General features: G+C 39.1%; 1 protein-coding gene across 1 annotated transcript in view; it reads left to right on the top strand.

Moving 5' to 3' along the window:
- cdkal1 (CDK5 regulatory subunit associated protein 1-like 1) overlaps positions 1-17,368 on the top strand; it is a 258,244-nt gene that overhangs the window by 169,048 nt on the left and 71,828 nt on the right. Inside the window, exon 12 of the mRNA XM_026183920.2 lies at positions 16,686-16,866. Within this exon, the coding sequence (XP_026039705.1) occupies positions 16,686-16,866 (181 nt within the window). The remainder of the gene's footprint in view (positions 1-16,685; positions 16,867-17,368) is intronic.

Below are 17,368 nucleotides of genomic sequence, written 5' to 3' on the forward strand. Positions count from 1 at the left end.
AATAAGTCTAGTGTTGTGAATTGCCTTAGTTTAAACAACAGGAAACAAGCAGAGACGACTCATTAGCTTCACACCACGATATCCTCTTCGTGTGTGTGTGTGTGTGTGTGTCTGTGTCTAGAGAAAGACGCACCTTGTGGATAATGACTCTCACAAATTCCTAAAACATTAGAGTCTTATTGATACTTCCTCTGGATTAAACCTCATTTCCTCCACTTAAACCACAAACTTCATGCACAAAAGATACAGGTGACAAATAAAAGGAAAAACCGACACCTTTGATCCCCACAGCGAGAAGATCTAGTAGTTATATTTTGGGAGTTGTTTTATTTTTGTGGTTTGGGTACACTTATTCCTTTAGGCTACGGTTACAATAAGGAGAACAGGGGTTGGAAACTGTGGCATAACAATAAATTATTGTGAATGTGTGTCATCAGCTTTTGATCTGTCTGCCTTTTGAAAGGGTTGATTGTAAGATGTGGACCACATGCAGTTAGTTTGCATCTTCAAACCAATTTTCGTACATCAAGACGGTGATAAAACAAGGATATAAGGGCAGTAAAACTGAGCCAGGCTTGTATCAGTTTGTAATTGAATGAGGTCAAGTTGGCATTTATGTGCAGTCTGTTTGTGATAATCCCACGATTAACTGTGGTAAATCTCAAATCTGTTGCAAATCCGTTGCTGTCTACATCAGATGCGTGGTGCTGTAGTGGAGCCAGCGGCAGGCTCGCCACTAGCGGACCGTTTAAAATCCACACATTAGACACGGCGCTCTCGGTCACACTGGACCGGATCTAAACAGGGCGAATTTAGACATTTAGAAACACCGAGATGCAGCTAGTTCATTTTATTAAGGACCAGCCTTCTACTAAAAGTATCGCAAATTTGCAGCTCAAAAGTGAAGGTGCCAGTAATGTACCTAAAGAACAACACAGTGTAGATGCAGGCTTTATACTTGCTCTCTGAGAGTGGCAGTCCGTATAAATGAGAGGAGGTTGAAGAGGACTCGGTGTGTTTGATAAAACTGACATTTTCTGTTAGAAATTGCTGGGGACTGTGCAGTTGTGACAGCGAAGACTCAGGTGGACCTTAGGATTTATCCAGAAAGTTGCTTTACTCGAAACTATTCCCCTGAAATGTGTGTGTAACAGGTGTATGATGTGTAGAAGAAAGCAAAGTGCTATTTACCCAAGCTGCCAGTGTGTTAATAAAGGCGTAAATGTATGCAACAGGATTGGAGTTGTGCAATAGGGCTGCTGTCTCATGTCCCGCAGTTAGAAAGTCTTGCTATGAGGATTTGTCTGCAGAAATGTTTGCATGCTTTGGAAGTGATCGCGCAACTGCTGTGACGGGCCGATAGAGAGGAGCAGTTGCACTTCTGAGTGAAAAGATCAACCTTAACCCGCTCGTCATTCACGGCATGTGGCTTGCATGCTCAGTATTATGCTTTACAGTCCACGATGCTGTAAAACACGTTACTGAGCTGAATTATTTTCACATCTTTATTAAGTCTCAAACTCTGCTGTTGAGCTTAGTAAATGCACAAGACGTCATCGTGCATAACTACTCCTGTCTCGGTCTAACTCGGACTGACTGCTGCCACTCTCAAAGAGACTGGCGAAGGTTTTCAGTTCATCTCATTTATAAATGCAGGCAGACTGCCAACATGTTGTAATCAGCTGGTGTTAGTCTGCATTGATGAGTGTAACTCGTCAGCTCCATTAAATAATGAAACTTGTATTACTAAGTTTTGTGGCAGTCAATTTACTATAAATCCGAATAGATTTAACATCAGAAAGCAAGAGTTATTCACCCCCAATATTTGCATGATCGATGCCGGTAGGAGGATTTATGTATTTAATGAGAGGGTGGATATTATCTGAGGAAGCTTTATACTCATTCCTCACTATAAGTGTTGACAGCAAAGTCCTACATATTCCTGCTCCTTAATAATGCCGGATTTTACTGAAAGAACTGAAGGGAGTGTGTTTATGCATCAGTGTAAGATGCAGAAAAGGATACGTGTCGTTTTCTTTTTTTTTTCTTTTTTACAGTGAATAGAGTAGCTTCCAGTGTTTCGGGCTTTTAATCACATTTCTGCGCAATGATCAGTACAAAATGGAAACATCTCGGCACGTCTTTTCTCAGCAGTGCACACAGAGCAATGTTTATGTTTGTTTCTTCTCAGCTAAAAATACCAACCAGAGATTACTTTACATATGTTTGTCATGTTTACAGCAATCAATGGGTCTGTGTTAGTGTGTGACATACATATCTGAATGTTAGAGCGTATTAGGGTAAGTTAATAATTTTATAAGAATATATTTGCAGTGTTCCCTGTTTCATGCTTCCCTCTTCAGAGACTCGTAGTCAAAAGTAATGATGCAACTTGTTTAACATGCCAGAGTTAAATCTCCTGTATAGAGATGGCACAATACCACTTTTTTATGTCCAATACCAATATCTAAATTTGAATATCTGCCGATACCGACGTGAATCGATAAAGTTCATTTTATAATCAACAAAACTGTTTTGTTTTTTTTAAATATCTTGCTGCATTTTGTATAAGTTCATACTCAAGTTTAAAAAAAAAAAGTAAACTAAAGCTATTCTGTTATACCTGTATGCAAAAAATACACTGCACCCAAAATATTTCATAGTTCAGCAATACTGATCAATCTAATACACTTAAACCTACTCCATCCTTCCTATTCTGGTATGTTAAACTGTGCTTAGCAGAAATATTAAACAACCTAACTAATAGGGTTGCCAACTCCCAGCAAAAATAATAGGAAACCACCCCCCACCCTCCGCCTTATAATACTTAATCGACGTAATCTACTTTAATTTAATGCACATGTAAAACAAATGCACAGAAATCAATTATTTTTCTACAATATTTAAATAGATTCAACATTTTTCTTCAACAGAACTGCAGACTCCACAGATGGTACCTTCCCAAAGGAAAAGGTACTATAGCTTGCCAGGGTATATATTAGAGTTAATACTTACTATATACAATAATGGATTTCTACTTACGTCATTTTACGTCAGATGAAAACTTTGGTTGTAAGATTCAGATAATTATTTATTAAAAGCTCGACATTTTAAATGAGAATAAGAAAGAAAAGTATGTCTTTGTGCCCCCTTTTCCCTGTTGATGCCCTATCGGCCCCCCTGGCAAAACTTTGCTAGACCCGCACCTGTACAGTTACCAGCCGTCAGCTGCATAGAAAAGGATCCTGGTCTAGAAAGTAATATTAAATACATTCTAACAACAGCCGATCAAGCTTAAACGTGCTGCTGTTGTTTATCCACTTGTTTCCTCTTTCTGGCGCAAAGGGGGCGATAAACAAACAAGGGAGACGGACTCACGACAGAAAAGCCGATCGGCTGATCATTGATCAGTTTCATGATTGATGTAGTAGCAGGAGAGGGAGGGGGAGAAGAAGAGGCAGTTGCTCCATATATTGGTTGTTAAGCTTAACGTGGGAATGCTTTAAAAACATTCAGAGATGAACTTACACGCTTGCTTTACTTCTCTGGGATAACTTTCTCTGAGACGAAATGCCGGTTTCGTAGCGACGCTCCAAATGCTCAACCAGACCGCCGACAGGTCTAGCAAGCCGCAGCCGCTCTATCACGTGACGCATGCTGCTCCAATGTGCTAAGCTTATGAGCTGGGTTACGCTATGTTGCAAGTTTTGTGAGGTGCTTTTGTGATATTTAATAGATCAGATTAAATTTTGTATTTCTCTCCGATATCCGATCCAGTAATTTAGGTGAGTATCGGACCGATGTCGATACATAATATCGGATCGGTCCATCTCCACTCCTGTCCACTGCCACACTGAACTTCAATATTTAATATGAAATTATCTCCAAATGCAACAGTCACAGTTAATGTTGTTACTATTTTTTAAACCCACATCTATAAATCTATGTAAAGAGTAATCTGAAGAAAAAAATGATTTGGGTGAATGAGATTTTCTTTTTATAATTTTTTTGGATGCTTTTACTTTTCACTCATTTAATTACTAAAAACTGGTGTCAAAATGTTTTTGTAAAGGAGATGTTAGTCATCTTGTTCATTATCAGCTTATCGTCTTGAAAAGTTAGAAGCTATTTAAGGATAATATTGACTGGCCACTTCTTTGCTGCTTTACCCAGTAACTGTAGTTTATCAATGAAATGCTTTGATGTGGGCTGAGCTCATAAGTTTCAAGGTTATCTTTCTCAGAAGGACTGAGGTCGTGTCTGAGTTACCACAGTTACTTGATTTGGTAAACAATTTATGGATTTACTTAAATCAAACAGGGTTATTTGTTTTTCTTTTTCCTCAAACACATTGTATTTAACACTAGTATGGGAAAGTACATATGCTTCCTGAGTTCAGTTTTCAGGCCCCTCTTCTATGGAACCAGCTCCCAGTTTGGATTCAGAAGACAGACACTAGCTCTACTTTTAAGATTAAGCTTAAAACTTTTCTTCTTGCTAAAGCATATAGTTAAGGCTGGATCAGGTGACCCTGAATCCTCCCTTAGTTATGCTGCAATAGGCACAGGCTGCTGGGGGATCCCCATGATGCAATGAGTATTTCTTCTTCAGTCACCTTTTCACTTACTATGAGTTAATAGACTTCTCTGCATTGAGTCATTAACCTCATAGGACCTGGCGTCCACATATATGGAGATCTCATTTTGGGTTGTCTAGCCCAAAATACTAAACTTTGCTCTACAAGGGCCTTGTATCCACTCACGGGAACATTATGCTGCCACTGTTCTATCGAAATGTAAAGCAAATGTTCTCATGTGTGGATCTTATATTTCTCAGAAACAAAAATTGGGTAAAACAAAATAAATAAAGGAAAAAAACCTGGCAATTCTTTGTTTTTACATTCATAAGGTCCCAATCAGCCGAAATAGCAAAGAGAAATTAAAAATGCATGCCATGAAAGTGTTCGGGTTAATCTCTGTCTCTCTTCCACGGCATGTCGTTTATCCTGTCTTCCTTCTCTCACCCCAACCAGTCGCGGCAGATGGCCCCGCCCCTGTCTGAGCCTGGTTCTGTCAAGGGTTTCTTCCTGTTAAAAGGACGTTTTTCCTTCCCACTGTCACCAAAGTACTTGCTCATAGGGGGTCGTGTGATTGTTGGGTTTTTCTCTGTATGTATCATTGTAGGGTCTACCTTACAATATAAAGTGCCTTGAGATGACTATCGTTCCGATTTGGCGCTATATAAATAAAATTGAATTCAATTCCTACACAATATGCCAACTATAATCTGGGAATGTATAGGATTGAATTTATCTGAAGATACTGGTTTGTTCTCTTGTGTTCCTGGTAATTGTTCGTCCTCTGATTGTAAAACATCCCTTTGATTTGCTTCAATATATCATTTTACAGTCACAAATTCAGTTTGGCTTTTTAAAATATGCAAAAGCACACACAAATTATTACCTTTGAGCCAGGTATGGGCTATCAAAATCCCTAAGACATGTCTCACCATACCAGAAGTCAGATGCTAAAAATTTATAGCTGATATGAGGAAAAGGAGTCAAAAAACTGGAACCTTTTGGGCAGGGAAGAACATTAGAAATGACTTTTAAACCGCAAACACATTTGAGCCCCTAACAAACAACAGTTTGAGCTCCTAATAATGCCCTCCCAGATAGACTTTATCCACATGAAATCATGTTACATCTTCTTCACATGCCAGCTTTTCAGTTGCCCCTACATTCTGGTCATGCAGAGCAGGTTTAAACACTTTGACTTTGTCTTGTTCTGACGGATCCGTAAACCTACCTTTGGAATGCTAACACAGTAGCACTGAGTGAGTGGAACAAAGTAGCACGGCAGTGAAATGTGGACATACAAGCAACCTCCAAACAAAACACTCTAATGGAACGCCAAGTAAACCAAGCAGTAACTTGTTAACTTTCCATGTGCTTCCACACATGCACTCACTGCTGCTCAGCTGATACTGCTAAGCACATACAGGGACATAGTCATATTTCAGCGTCTGACTCACCTCTCAGTTTCTTTAAGATATCAGATTTCTCTTGTTTAGTGTTTGAGTCATCCTGCCTTTGAGAACCACACAGTTTCACTCGGGGTTGTATTAGAATCTGTTTGTGTGACAGTTGAACATGTTTGAGTATTATTCTTGTTAAACGTTATCGCTGGGCAACAGGTACTGTTGATTGCTTACCAGTGACGACAGTACAACTTCTGCCGTTTGTCCACTACTTGTGTTTCTAAACTCGAGAAGAAAACTACGATTTTCAGCTCTGTAGACACCGACTGTGAAGGAAACCTTCATAAATGCCAGAAATTGTCAGAAACGGGAAAGAATGACGAGCAGGGATAGCAAACCAGGTTGTCTAGCGAAGGTGTGAATGGCTCTCATTCGAATATGCTAGGAGTAGCTCACTACAGCACTGCAGAAACAAACTAGAGTAATGTGTTGTGATTGGTTACTAGATTTTTCATTGATGGTGCGTTCCTGAAAGAGTTGGAAGTCAGTAAATCCAAGAACCTGATTAGATGACTCGGCAGGTATTTTTATTTTTTGAAATGCAAAAAAATAAGTAGTATGCTGTATTGTTAATGATACCGGCATGGCTCTATCTGGCCAAGAACTAGCCTTTTTCTGGAACGTGCTAACGCCAAGGTATCTGGAAAGCTTCATCAAATACAGGTAGGTAGGTAAACGAAACACTTAAAATAGAGAAGCGTTCAGATTCATAATCATTTTATTGCAGAAACGACAAGCAAACAGCACCGAAAACAACTGTTTAAACTTAAAATAGCTTTTAAAGTGTCCGGTAATTGTGTCGAACATATTAAAATGCCTCCAGCCTAGAACTCGCCGTGAAAGGCGCCGTCTCTCCTCATCGAGAGTCCACCCTCTGCATGACTCCTGGCAGTTTGAAAATATAAGACAATCGACTCATCATCATTAATGTAGCTGAAAAATAGAAAGTCACATCTTCTGACAACACTGATGTTAAAACGAATAACTTGAATGTAATCGAATAAATGGTGGGTTTTTTTTAGTAACTCCAGGCTAAGCTGCAACTCCCATTCTCAAGGTTAAAACCACTGCATTTGGAAAACATTAAAATGTGGATGCTTTAATTGAAAATGGCAATGGCCACAGGAAACATAAAACATGAAGTAAAATATTGACTTCAATTGTTTTACTCGTGTACAGCAGATTGCATGAGTCTGATTCTGAGTTGTGAGGACAGCACATTGATTCCTAAGCTAATACTGGAACAAACCATGAAGTTGCAGCAGACTTTGTTGCATAAAGCAAATCTGTTCAATTTACAGTTTGAGTATATCACACTAAGCTTGATTTAAGTGAAGTCAATACCTTTCAGAAATGGGTGTAAAAAGTGAAGCAGCTATCAGGATTTGCTTTTATATATAATTGTTACCACAAACATGGCGGGAAATTTCCCCCCACTGCAGTTCTGTTCATGATCCAGCAATGTTTACCAGAGTTAATAAGTTAAACTTTAAACTATGTTCTCTCACACCATACCCATTTTATTTTAAGTTGTTATAAGGAGTTCAAAAATGACATTGTGATGTTAGGTAAAAACATAAATAACTTACAAGAAATTAAGTGAAATCAAATTTAATATGAGAATCCTTGACCCTAATAATGATTCCACTTAATCCTGTGCTTAAATGCTGATCTTGCATGGTGGAAACTGAAATTACTAGCACCTAAATCAGATTTAATGTCAGGCAATATTTACTCCAGGGAAATGCTCAGATGTCTGCAACACTGAAAGACAATCAGACTTAGATTTCCTGCAAGCTTTCACTTTATCAGGAGGCAGTCCTGCGCCATATGCTCTTTCTGTACCAGGGTGCACCTGAACCTCTGAGTGATCTCTGGGGTTCACAGATGTGCTCCAGGATCACATGATGGGAGGATTCTGCAATGTCATGCTTTATGTTATGTTAAGAAGACACAAGCCTCCAAGGCTGTAGTCACCCTTCTTTGCAATGTTGCTAGTGAATTGTGCAATGGTACCCTAGATTCATTCTAATGTGACATGCCAAAATGATTGATGACATTAATTTGCCCCCACCCCCGTCGTGTCATTGTTAAAATAATTGAGTGACAGAAAGTGAATCAGTTAGCCTGGCCTCCGATCTCTGTAACTCTGGTTTTACTGGGCAGTTCACCTGATAAAGAGGCACAACTTTATTTTGCAGGACAGGTTTTTTCTCACTCAGGAAAACACCTACTGATGTGATGAGCTGCAGTGCTTCTAAGCACCTTTAGCCAGCTGTTGCTGTGATTTGGTGCTATATAAATGAAATTGAATTGTATTGAATTGAACTGAATTTGCCCATAAACTGCATTTCATTGCCTTGTACTTGTGACATGTGCAATGACAATAACGTTGAATTCTATTCTATTCTGATTAAAGATTATTACAAACTGAATCATTGCTTGTTTTGCGCACCCATATCTCATGTTTGTTTGTTTTTTAACACAAAGAAATACTGAAGCTTAAAAACTGACTGATACCCTCGATGAAAACTGACTGAAAGACTCGATGTCTACATCGAGTCTTTATATTTTGCTGGAAATATAGGAATAATTGCAATGATTTATTGAAAGATGAGCAAATATATATGCAGAAACAAAGTCTGTGGCATGGCATATTCTCAACAAAGCCTGAACTCTCTTAGCTTTCTGGTAAGTTTAAGTAGTCTTCAGGAATAGTTCTCCAGACTTCTTACAGGACATTCAAAGCTCTTCTTTGGATTTTGGTTTCCTTTTGTACTGTTCTCTGAGGAGGCCAATCCATGACTTGTGTTTTTTTTTTGTCTTCTAGATATGCTTTTACCACATCTGCAGTGTGTTTTGCATCATGGTTATGCTGAGAAATGAAGGCTCCCCCCCCCCTCTAATAATTGTTTTATGGCTAACCTTACATTAGAGCCATTTCTTCAGCAAACAGTCTTAAGTGAACAGCAGATGCATCACTTTAAGGGCCAGATGCATGTCTTTGCTGTATCTCCCCCCCCCTCCACCCCAATCAGCTTTTGATATCTTTTAGGCCAGCCACTTCTTCTTTTGTCCTCTACCTGTTCAGTTTCTGTCAACTTTTTTAGGAACACATTACACAACACGCAGAAATATGCACCTTGTTGGTGCAAAAACAGCATTTTATGCCTGGTAATCTTAAAATTTTGTGTTTTTGTGACAGGCTGCAAGTAAAAAAGTGCATGAGGAAGATTTAGTTCACTGTGTAGACACAACACTGGCTCGTTCCGTGACTTAGTTTCTTTTTTTAATGCTTGAATGATTTATAGGTCTGCAGTTTGTGGCTTATGAGCCATTGCTCAAGACCACTTTAGAAAAAAGTACAAGAAAGTCTGGCTGCTTGGAAGCAATATATAAATAAATAGAGGTGGCTCAGTACTTTCACACAGTGTTGTTATAAGTAAATCAAGTGTCATTGCCAGCTCAAGAGAAATCTTCAGTGTGAGTAACATACAATCACTCTTTACTATAAAAAGGCTGATTATTATCAATACTTAATACAGCAACTACTTGATTGAAATTTCAGTAAGCCGGTTTAAGTGAATTCCTTTTTTATCACTTTATAAATGGCACTCTTTGTCTTATTCATTCAGGTTGAATATTTCTAATTTGCTTTGGGTGAACTGCTGAGTAAAGAAAGCACCAAAGCTTTCACGTGTCTACCTTTCATTTGCTTCAGGTGAGGCTTTTATGGTCATTTATCTGATGCCAAGATCTTATCTATATCTGAAGGGTCAGGTCAGGAGAGTGGAGTGGAATGGTAAATTACATGCTACTGCTATGCCAATGAAGGCTGGATGAATATGAAATAAAGTGCAAAGGGTCAGTCCATTTAACACCTGGCTAACCAGTCGTGAGTGGGATGCCTTTGCACCGCTACCCTCCTCCAAGTCTTCAGATGTGCGCGTGGGTGTCTGTGCTGAGACGTGTTTAAAATAACTGTTTGTGTGTGTGAATGGATGGATTTGTGGTGTCTGTGTGCTCTTATTACTCCTCCCTGAGACTAATGGAATGCGTACGCGTGCGTTCTCATTACCCTTCTCCGAGACTAATGAAGTATGTGTGTGCCAGCATGTGTAAGCGAGTGTGTTAAATTGAACTGCAGTTCTGCTCTGCTGTGTTCAGACTGTTTCATTAAATGATAAAGTTTACAGATGACTCCAGCGGGATCATTATTTAGTAGGCTCGCCATTCATTCCACGGCAGCCACCTCGATCTTTATAAATGACCCGCTGCAAAGAAAGACCGAGGTTATTTTGCACCGCACGGTTAAAGACAAATAACTTTATTATTCTTTCAGGAGACCACCAGAGCCAGCGTGTTTGCACAACCAATTTGCGCTGATATCCAAGATCAGATTTTCTTTTTTTTTTTTAAATTTCAGATAGTGAGATGCTGCATAAATAAACATAAGATACATTTATTACATAGTTGTTTTTTTTCATTATTTCAAAAGAAATGGTCGCATAAATTGTTGCAAATATAAATTAAAACACTTGAAAAAGTTGCTCCATCTTCTACTTTTTAACCCACAAGTTAGACTGGGAGGCATCAGGGACTTGAGGAAAATAAAAGTAAACGATACAGGCTTAGAAAGTCTTTCTGACAGTTTCCTCTGGTGCCGTCTGAAACTATCACCTGTCTCATCTCATTCTGTCTGCTAACCAGTCACTCTTATTTCACTTCCCTACTCTTAATCTTGCCACAGTTTTCTCTAACCTCTTTTTCTAAAACCTTTCACATCTTCTAATCTTTAAGTTAATAAGAAATTGTGAGAATATTATGTTATTGTTATTTTCTTTTTGTCTTACCTGCAGAATTCACAGCATTGCTTCCATGCCGGTGCACTCATTAAGGTCTGCTAACAGTAACCCGAGTTTATATTAGTGCCACGGTGAAGCCGTGAACCCTACTTTCGCAGCTTTGATCTGCCTCTAACTCCTGTGTTATCTGTTCAGTCACCTGGCATGTCTTCTGCTGGTATTCACAGCCCCCTCTCGCTCATCCTTGATAGTGGCAGTGGGTGAGGAAAGTAAGTGATAACCAAGCAGGCCTCTTTCTCCTTGTCTTTCCCTGTAAATTGAGCTGCTACATGACAGTGCTATTACCTCCAGCTGCCACAGCTAAATCAAACACTTAAGTGTGTGAGTGATTACCTACACTCCTCACAAGTGTCCTTATTCCTTCCTCTTTCTTAGATTCCTTCTGTCTCTTTTGCAGAAGAATCGCAGGACACAACAGAAGAGGGTGTATCCCTGCAAACGTATCGCTTGTTTCTTCAACTTAGTATATCAAGAGTTTACATTTAGTAAAGCAAAAAGTAGTAGAAACCACCTCAGGATGGAGAGAGATGTTAAGCCATATTAATACTGTGAGCTACAGTATTTCAAGCTGCTTTCTTTAAGACACCTTTTGTCCCCATGCAGCCCCACATCGTCACATTCACAGCTCAGGTTTTTATCCAACATGCCCACCTTAGCTGAAGGTGTTGTTGTCATCTGATCAAAGAATGGGCTCCCAATATTCTTCAGGCTTCCTTTAGCGTTCTTTAGTTTGATGTGACTTGTCTTGGGGACTCTAGAAGTTCATCATGTGTAGAGGGGGACATTATGTAATAGATGAGTCTAAAGCATTTACCGGTCTATTTTTTAGAGCTAGAATTTTCAAGTGCCCTGCTGTCTTGGACAAAAAGAGGGAAAAAAAACCCATGAATGATTAATTATTTTAGAGTATTGGACTGGACAGATGGATCTTAAAGCTTGAAATCCGTAGCGCAGTTCCCACTGCTCTTCCTCACATCAGCACTGCTTATGTCAGACCTGAAATTCTCCCGCTATAGTTCTCAAACAGAATTTGTTTTCAGTCTCATTACAGCTGCTGCTCTCTCCCTTCCTCACACATAATTACACTTTCTACTTAAGCTGTCAGGTTACATGTTAATGTGATTGTATGTAGGACTTGAAGTTTCTTCAAGAGATTTTTGCCAACTTTTTTGCGTTTAACAAAAAATCTGTCAAAGCTCTTAATTTACATCTCTTCTTATTGCCGTATCTCTTTCTCTTCACCTCCTGACTCCTACGCTACAGGAGCCCGACTGAGCCAAACATTATCATTTCAGAGAACACACACACACACACACACACACAGAATGCAGCACAGATGGCAGACATGGTCTCTTTCCCACACATGAATAGGTAAATGTTTACCATCCCAGATTGTCTTTCTTCCAATCTCATCCTTCTTTCCTCCACCTTTTTATACCGTATACTTATTTTGTCGCTTGCTGCGTTTTGGTTTGTTTCCCGTCCCAGTGGCCGTGCCTTCATTTTGTCACAGGCCACGTTCACAGGCATCTGTTGTTCAAACATACACATATTTTAAATATCCGATGACGAGGCTCGTTCTGTGTCTATGGGGACTCGTGCACGTATGTATTGAACGTGTGAAGTCTTTAGCAAACAAAGAGTTGATGGTGAGATTTCTGAAGCTTAATTCAGCCCATCCAGGCTGATTAGGGATTAGCTGGAGATTTTAATAGTAGAGTTTAGCCTTCGTGATGGTTCCCTGTCCCCCTGTGCAAAACTTAACTAAAACCTAACTAATAGCTAATGGAGGCTGCTGTCTATGGGGGTGTTGTCCATTTGCCTCAGTGAAGCAGGAGCAGAAGTGACAGAGAGGAAAATACACAGACAAAGACACATGATTTTCTTCAGCAGCGCCTTTTAAGCACCTGCTGAAGTCTCACCATTAGTCATTAGAGTAGCGATTGACTGTATGCTCTTTCTTTTCTCTTCACATGTGTAATATATTCTCAAGGTATTCATTTGCTTTCCATTATAACACATCCATGGTCTCGGACTTCATCAAATAGTGACCAAATTAAATGCAGGTTTTCATGCATCCTAAATATATGTTTATGGTTCATATATGGGGAGATTGTAAGTTGTCAGTAGGGGTGAAAGCGGAGGATGTTTATGCTTTATTTAAATCCTGCTGAGTTTAACATATGAAACTTCATATTTAGACTTTGATGATGATGCTTCTTTCACAATCTATTTTTAACATACATTTATTTTTGTCTGTGTTTTGTGGCAAATAAGACCCTCTGTGGGCTTTTCTTTAATAAATATAAAATCTTTATTTAACACTTTTGTCACTCACTCACTTTTAATGCCTCAGTTATTGAAATGTCCTTTTCTGCTTTCTGTTTATCTCCTTTCCACACACAGTTTTGGGGTTTTTTTGGTAAATCTTTACTGGTTTGTCTACTGGTTTGAAAAACACGCATTTTTAAATATGTCTGAAGGTTCTCAGTCATCCAGGTCATCGGAAATCACATGATAGGGTGGGGCCAGTTTTCACAATGCGCTCACCCCAAACCCTGGCTGATTGGGACCTACACCCGCTTTCACACCTTGGCTCATGTGATTAGGTAGAGGATCATCAGGGGGTCCTTTGTCCCTCTTTGGGGGGGGACACTCCCACTGGGTTTAAATCTGGGACTCCCCATCACTGACTCTTAGAACTGCAGAAGCTTCTCGAATGAGAGGTGAAACGTCTTCAAGCAACTCAAAGAAGTCCAGACGCTTTTCTTTCCAAGCTCCTTAGACTACGCATTTTTAAAGCGCGCATCCTCAAAATTCTCACAAGCAACAGTTGTAAGAGCAGCATTAGAGCGCTACTGAATATCAGAAAGCGTTTTCTAGGCGTATAGGTGTAAAATAGAGCTTAAAAAATTCAGTGGAAGGATACAAAACTTGCAGGCTTTATTAAGGATTCAAAGACGTATGCATGCCTCATCCGCTGTTTAAATTATGCCCGGTGTTTTGTGGCAAATGTTAATACAAGGTTAAAAAGACAAACCAGTGTTTCAGGATTTGAAGTTTGTAAAAATAGCTCTGTTCTGCACCGCTTTAATTGAAAGCGAGTTGAGCTGAAATGTAATTTTACATCTTTTCCTTGATTTTTTTTACTTCCCATCTTTCTTTCTTTGGGTCTATCTTTGGTTCTTTGTTTCTCACACTCTCTGTTTTTGAAAGGTGAACAATAACAAGATCCATTTCTCCTCTCTCATTTTAACAAGGACAGTATCAGTGTGGTTCTTGTTCATTAGTATCACATATCACACCTCTGTCACCCTTAGATCTGGAGGAGGCAGAGGTGTCAAAATGACACATGTGCGCACGCATATTTTTTTACCCTCTCCTTCACCGAAAGAAAAAGCCACAGAAGTCGATTCGCACTAGTTCCTGCTCTTTCCCTCAGTATTCCATTTTTCTTCTGTTATTTTGCACCCCTGGCCTGAATTGTGCATTTTTCTTCATAGCAGCAATGTGTGAGTTTCTAGTAGTATTACAAAAATGAAAAGCACCTAGTGCCTGCCTTTAACTCCTCACTGCCACCACTACCCAAGGGCAATAGGAAATTAGATATACGTGCCCTCTGGAGATGCAAGAAACGTCTTTGTATTTAGAAAAAAGTGCTTGTTTGTTCATAGTGCTAATTTTATTTACCTTCCCTACCACTGCGTTAATAAAACAGCTCAGGGGATTATGAGCAAGAGCTTTAAATAGCAGTAAATTAGTTTATTCAGTATTTCTTTTATCCTTAGAATAGATGAGCTTTTCATTTTGTGTGTGTGATTAAATCTCATGTGATGCACAGGCTTTCTTAATTGTGGCTTGTAGGCCACACTGACACAATTGGGAGGCTCATCATCAGAAAATGAAATATATATTCTCATTTTCAGGATACTTTAGCTGACTGATTGTTGTAGGAGGGTACAGGCCTTCACTAGTTAGTTATTTGAAATACTCAGTAGAACTGCAGTTTCAGAAGATCCAAGGAATCGGTTTTAATGAACGATCGGGAATTATACATTTATTCAGCTGTTTGACCATTCCTTGCACTGTGTTTTAAACATAGCTCCACTTCTCCATATGATAGTTGTCAGGCAGATCTGAGAGGTCAAGGATGCCTGTGCCCGCAAGCTGTGATTTAATATTAATGACCAGCAGCCAATTGGAAGTCATCAATAGGTCAGAGGTTATCTTGGGGTTGCAGATGCAGGAAGTTAATGTAATTAAAGATGCATCACATTGTCGATTGCAGAGAAAGTGTCTCTTCCACTCTTAATTTCTTTGTTGAGCTGTCTTCTCTTTGTAAGGCCCTTTAATATGCCTTTGTGCGTTTTGATTTTTGTCCAAATATCTTGTGCTTTGCATGGATTTTCATCCAAACACTCCTTATAGTTGTCTTTTTCTGTGTGTGTAGCACATCTGAAAGCCTTTGTAAGAAGGAAAGTGACTGGAGAAAGAAAACAGATTGAAGGCATAAATAGAAGGCTACATGTAATGGTCTCATGAGTTGTCTTTGACAGGGTGCTGTTACATGAGGATGCTCCTTCTGATTCCACTCTGTGCCTGTTGTACTTTGATAGAAAGCTTGTAGTCAGTGGTTTGGCTTATTTAAATATACATTTTATTTTCTGTTCTGTTTAAAACCTTTTCCAGTTTCAATTTTTACAGAAGATTCTATTGGAAGGCCAGTTTCCCAAAAAATCATTTAGATTCCTGTACTTGTAAAATGCTTTGTCTTTAGAAGAATTCTCTTGTGCTACTTTGGGCTTTTGGGCTAATTGGCTGTTAATTGGAAGAAATAGTGATAAATAATAGTAATAAATGCCTAAATGCCTTTGGGATTAGGTGTTATCGCTGAAATTTGTGGTAACATGCTGTCAGTCTCAATGGGAATGTCATGTCCTATAGGTATGCACCTTTTTCCCCTATGGAGTTCTTTTCCAAGCCACCCAACAGCTGTCAATACAAACAAAAATACATGGAAGAAATCATTGCATTTATTCCCACAACATTCTACTGGCCCCGATTAATCCAATGAGCCAGCCGGTCAATAATCAAATACTAATGATCGGCAGCAGAGGTTGCTAATTAGGTTTTGATTGGCTGAATCCTCCTGAGTCCACGGGGAAAGGCACTACCCTCCTTTCATGTTGTGGTGCCTTAGATAGTTCAAAGGTGCACAGCAGCAGTGGACAAATGTCTGTGATTTCCAAACTCGGGCAGAATCTTATGTAATAAATTAGGTAGTAGTAGCTGTCAGTGATTGTATTGTGATTTGTTTTTGTGTGTGAAACCAAAGTAAAAGTAGTTCCACAAGATGGATAATATGAACCAGTGGTCCTAAAGTGCTGTAGATTGGTTTCATAGCAAAAGTGGATCTTTTGCTGTGGATTTTTAAAAGGTAAATGTTGATAACATGATGTTCTATGACATGGTTTTCATCTAAAGTAGTGTCCTGTAACTCTTGGTTGCACGATACAATTTGTCAATAAAGCTAGTGCAACACTTTTTGTGCTACAAAGTAGCTACCAGTATCTTTACCCAATCAGCTGAAATTGTTTAGTGTAACAAAAAAGAAGCAGGACAGACATCCATTATTTGAGAGGGATTAGTTTCCATTTCAGAGCAATAAAAATAGAGATGAATGCCTTTTTTATACACTATTTGTTTTTAAAATGATTTTCTAGGATATAGCAAAAACTTTGAAATTCCAACTAAGTGTCTCTGTCTTTCTTTCTCTTATAGAGTCCCTGGTGTAACTATTGCTACAGATATAATCTGTGGTTTTCCCGGAGAGACTGAGGAAGACTTTGAAGCAACCATAGACTTAGTGAAAGCCTATCGATTCCCCAGTCTTTTCATCAACCAGTTTTACCCCCGACCCGGTACGCCTGCCGCCAGGTTGGAGCAAGTACCAGCACATGTGGTGAGTGCAGACACGGACAGAGTTTTGATCAGATGCTCTGAAACATGCCAATTAAAGAAGCAAACTTTAGCTTATTGTTACTTAAAAATGTAAAAGCCTTTTCTATACTTGTGAAGATTTTGCATTATTTTAGTATCACTAATCCTGAGATGTATGGAGGAGTGACTGCGAGAGAACATAAATCAAGCTAATGCGCTCCATAGACATTTATAGACATTATTTAGCTGAAAATCTTCTTAAATAATAAATTGTCTGAAGCATTTTTCTCTCGACTTCCCAGGAGATCTACATGTTATTAGTAAACGTTGTCTAACGGTGGTAACAGTCTCATCTGAACACATTATTGTTCTTTGTATAACCACCCAACTTGCGACACATCGCTTCTCTAGCTTCCTACATCTCCCCATCTGCTGCCAAATAAAACAATTAACAGCTAATAAAATCTTAATTGTTTGCAAAGGTGTGTGAGTGAGGGAGGGAGTGAGAAGCAACGCAGACTGAG

This window comes from Astatotilapia calliptera, chromosome 11 (genome assembly GCF_964374335.1).
Source record: "Astatotilapia calliptera chromosome 11, fAstCal68.1, whole genome shotgun sequence".
NCBI classification, from domain to species: domain Eukaryota; kingdom Metazoa; phylum Chordata; class Actinopteri; order Cichliformes; family Cichlidae; genus Astatotilapia; species Astatotilapia calliptera.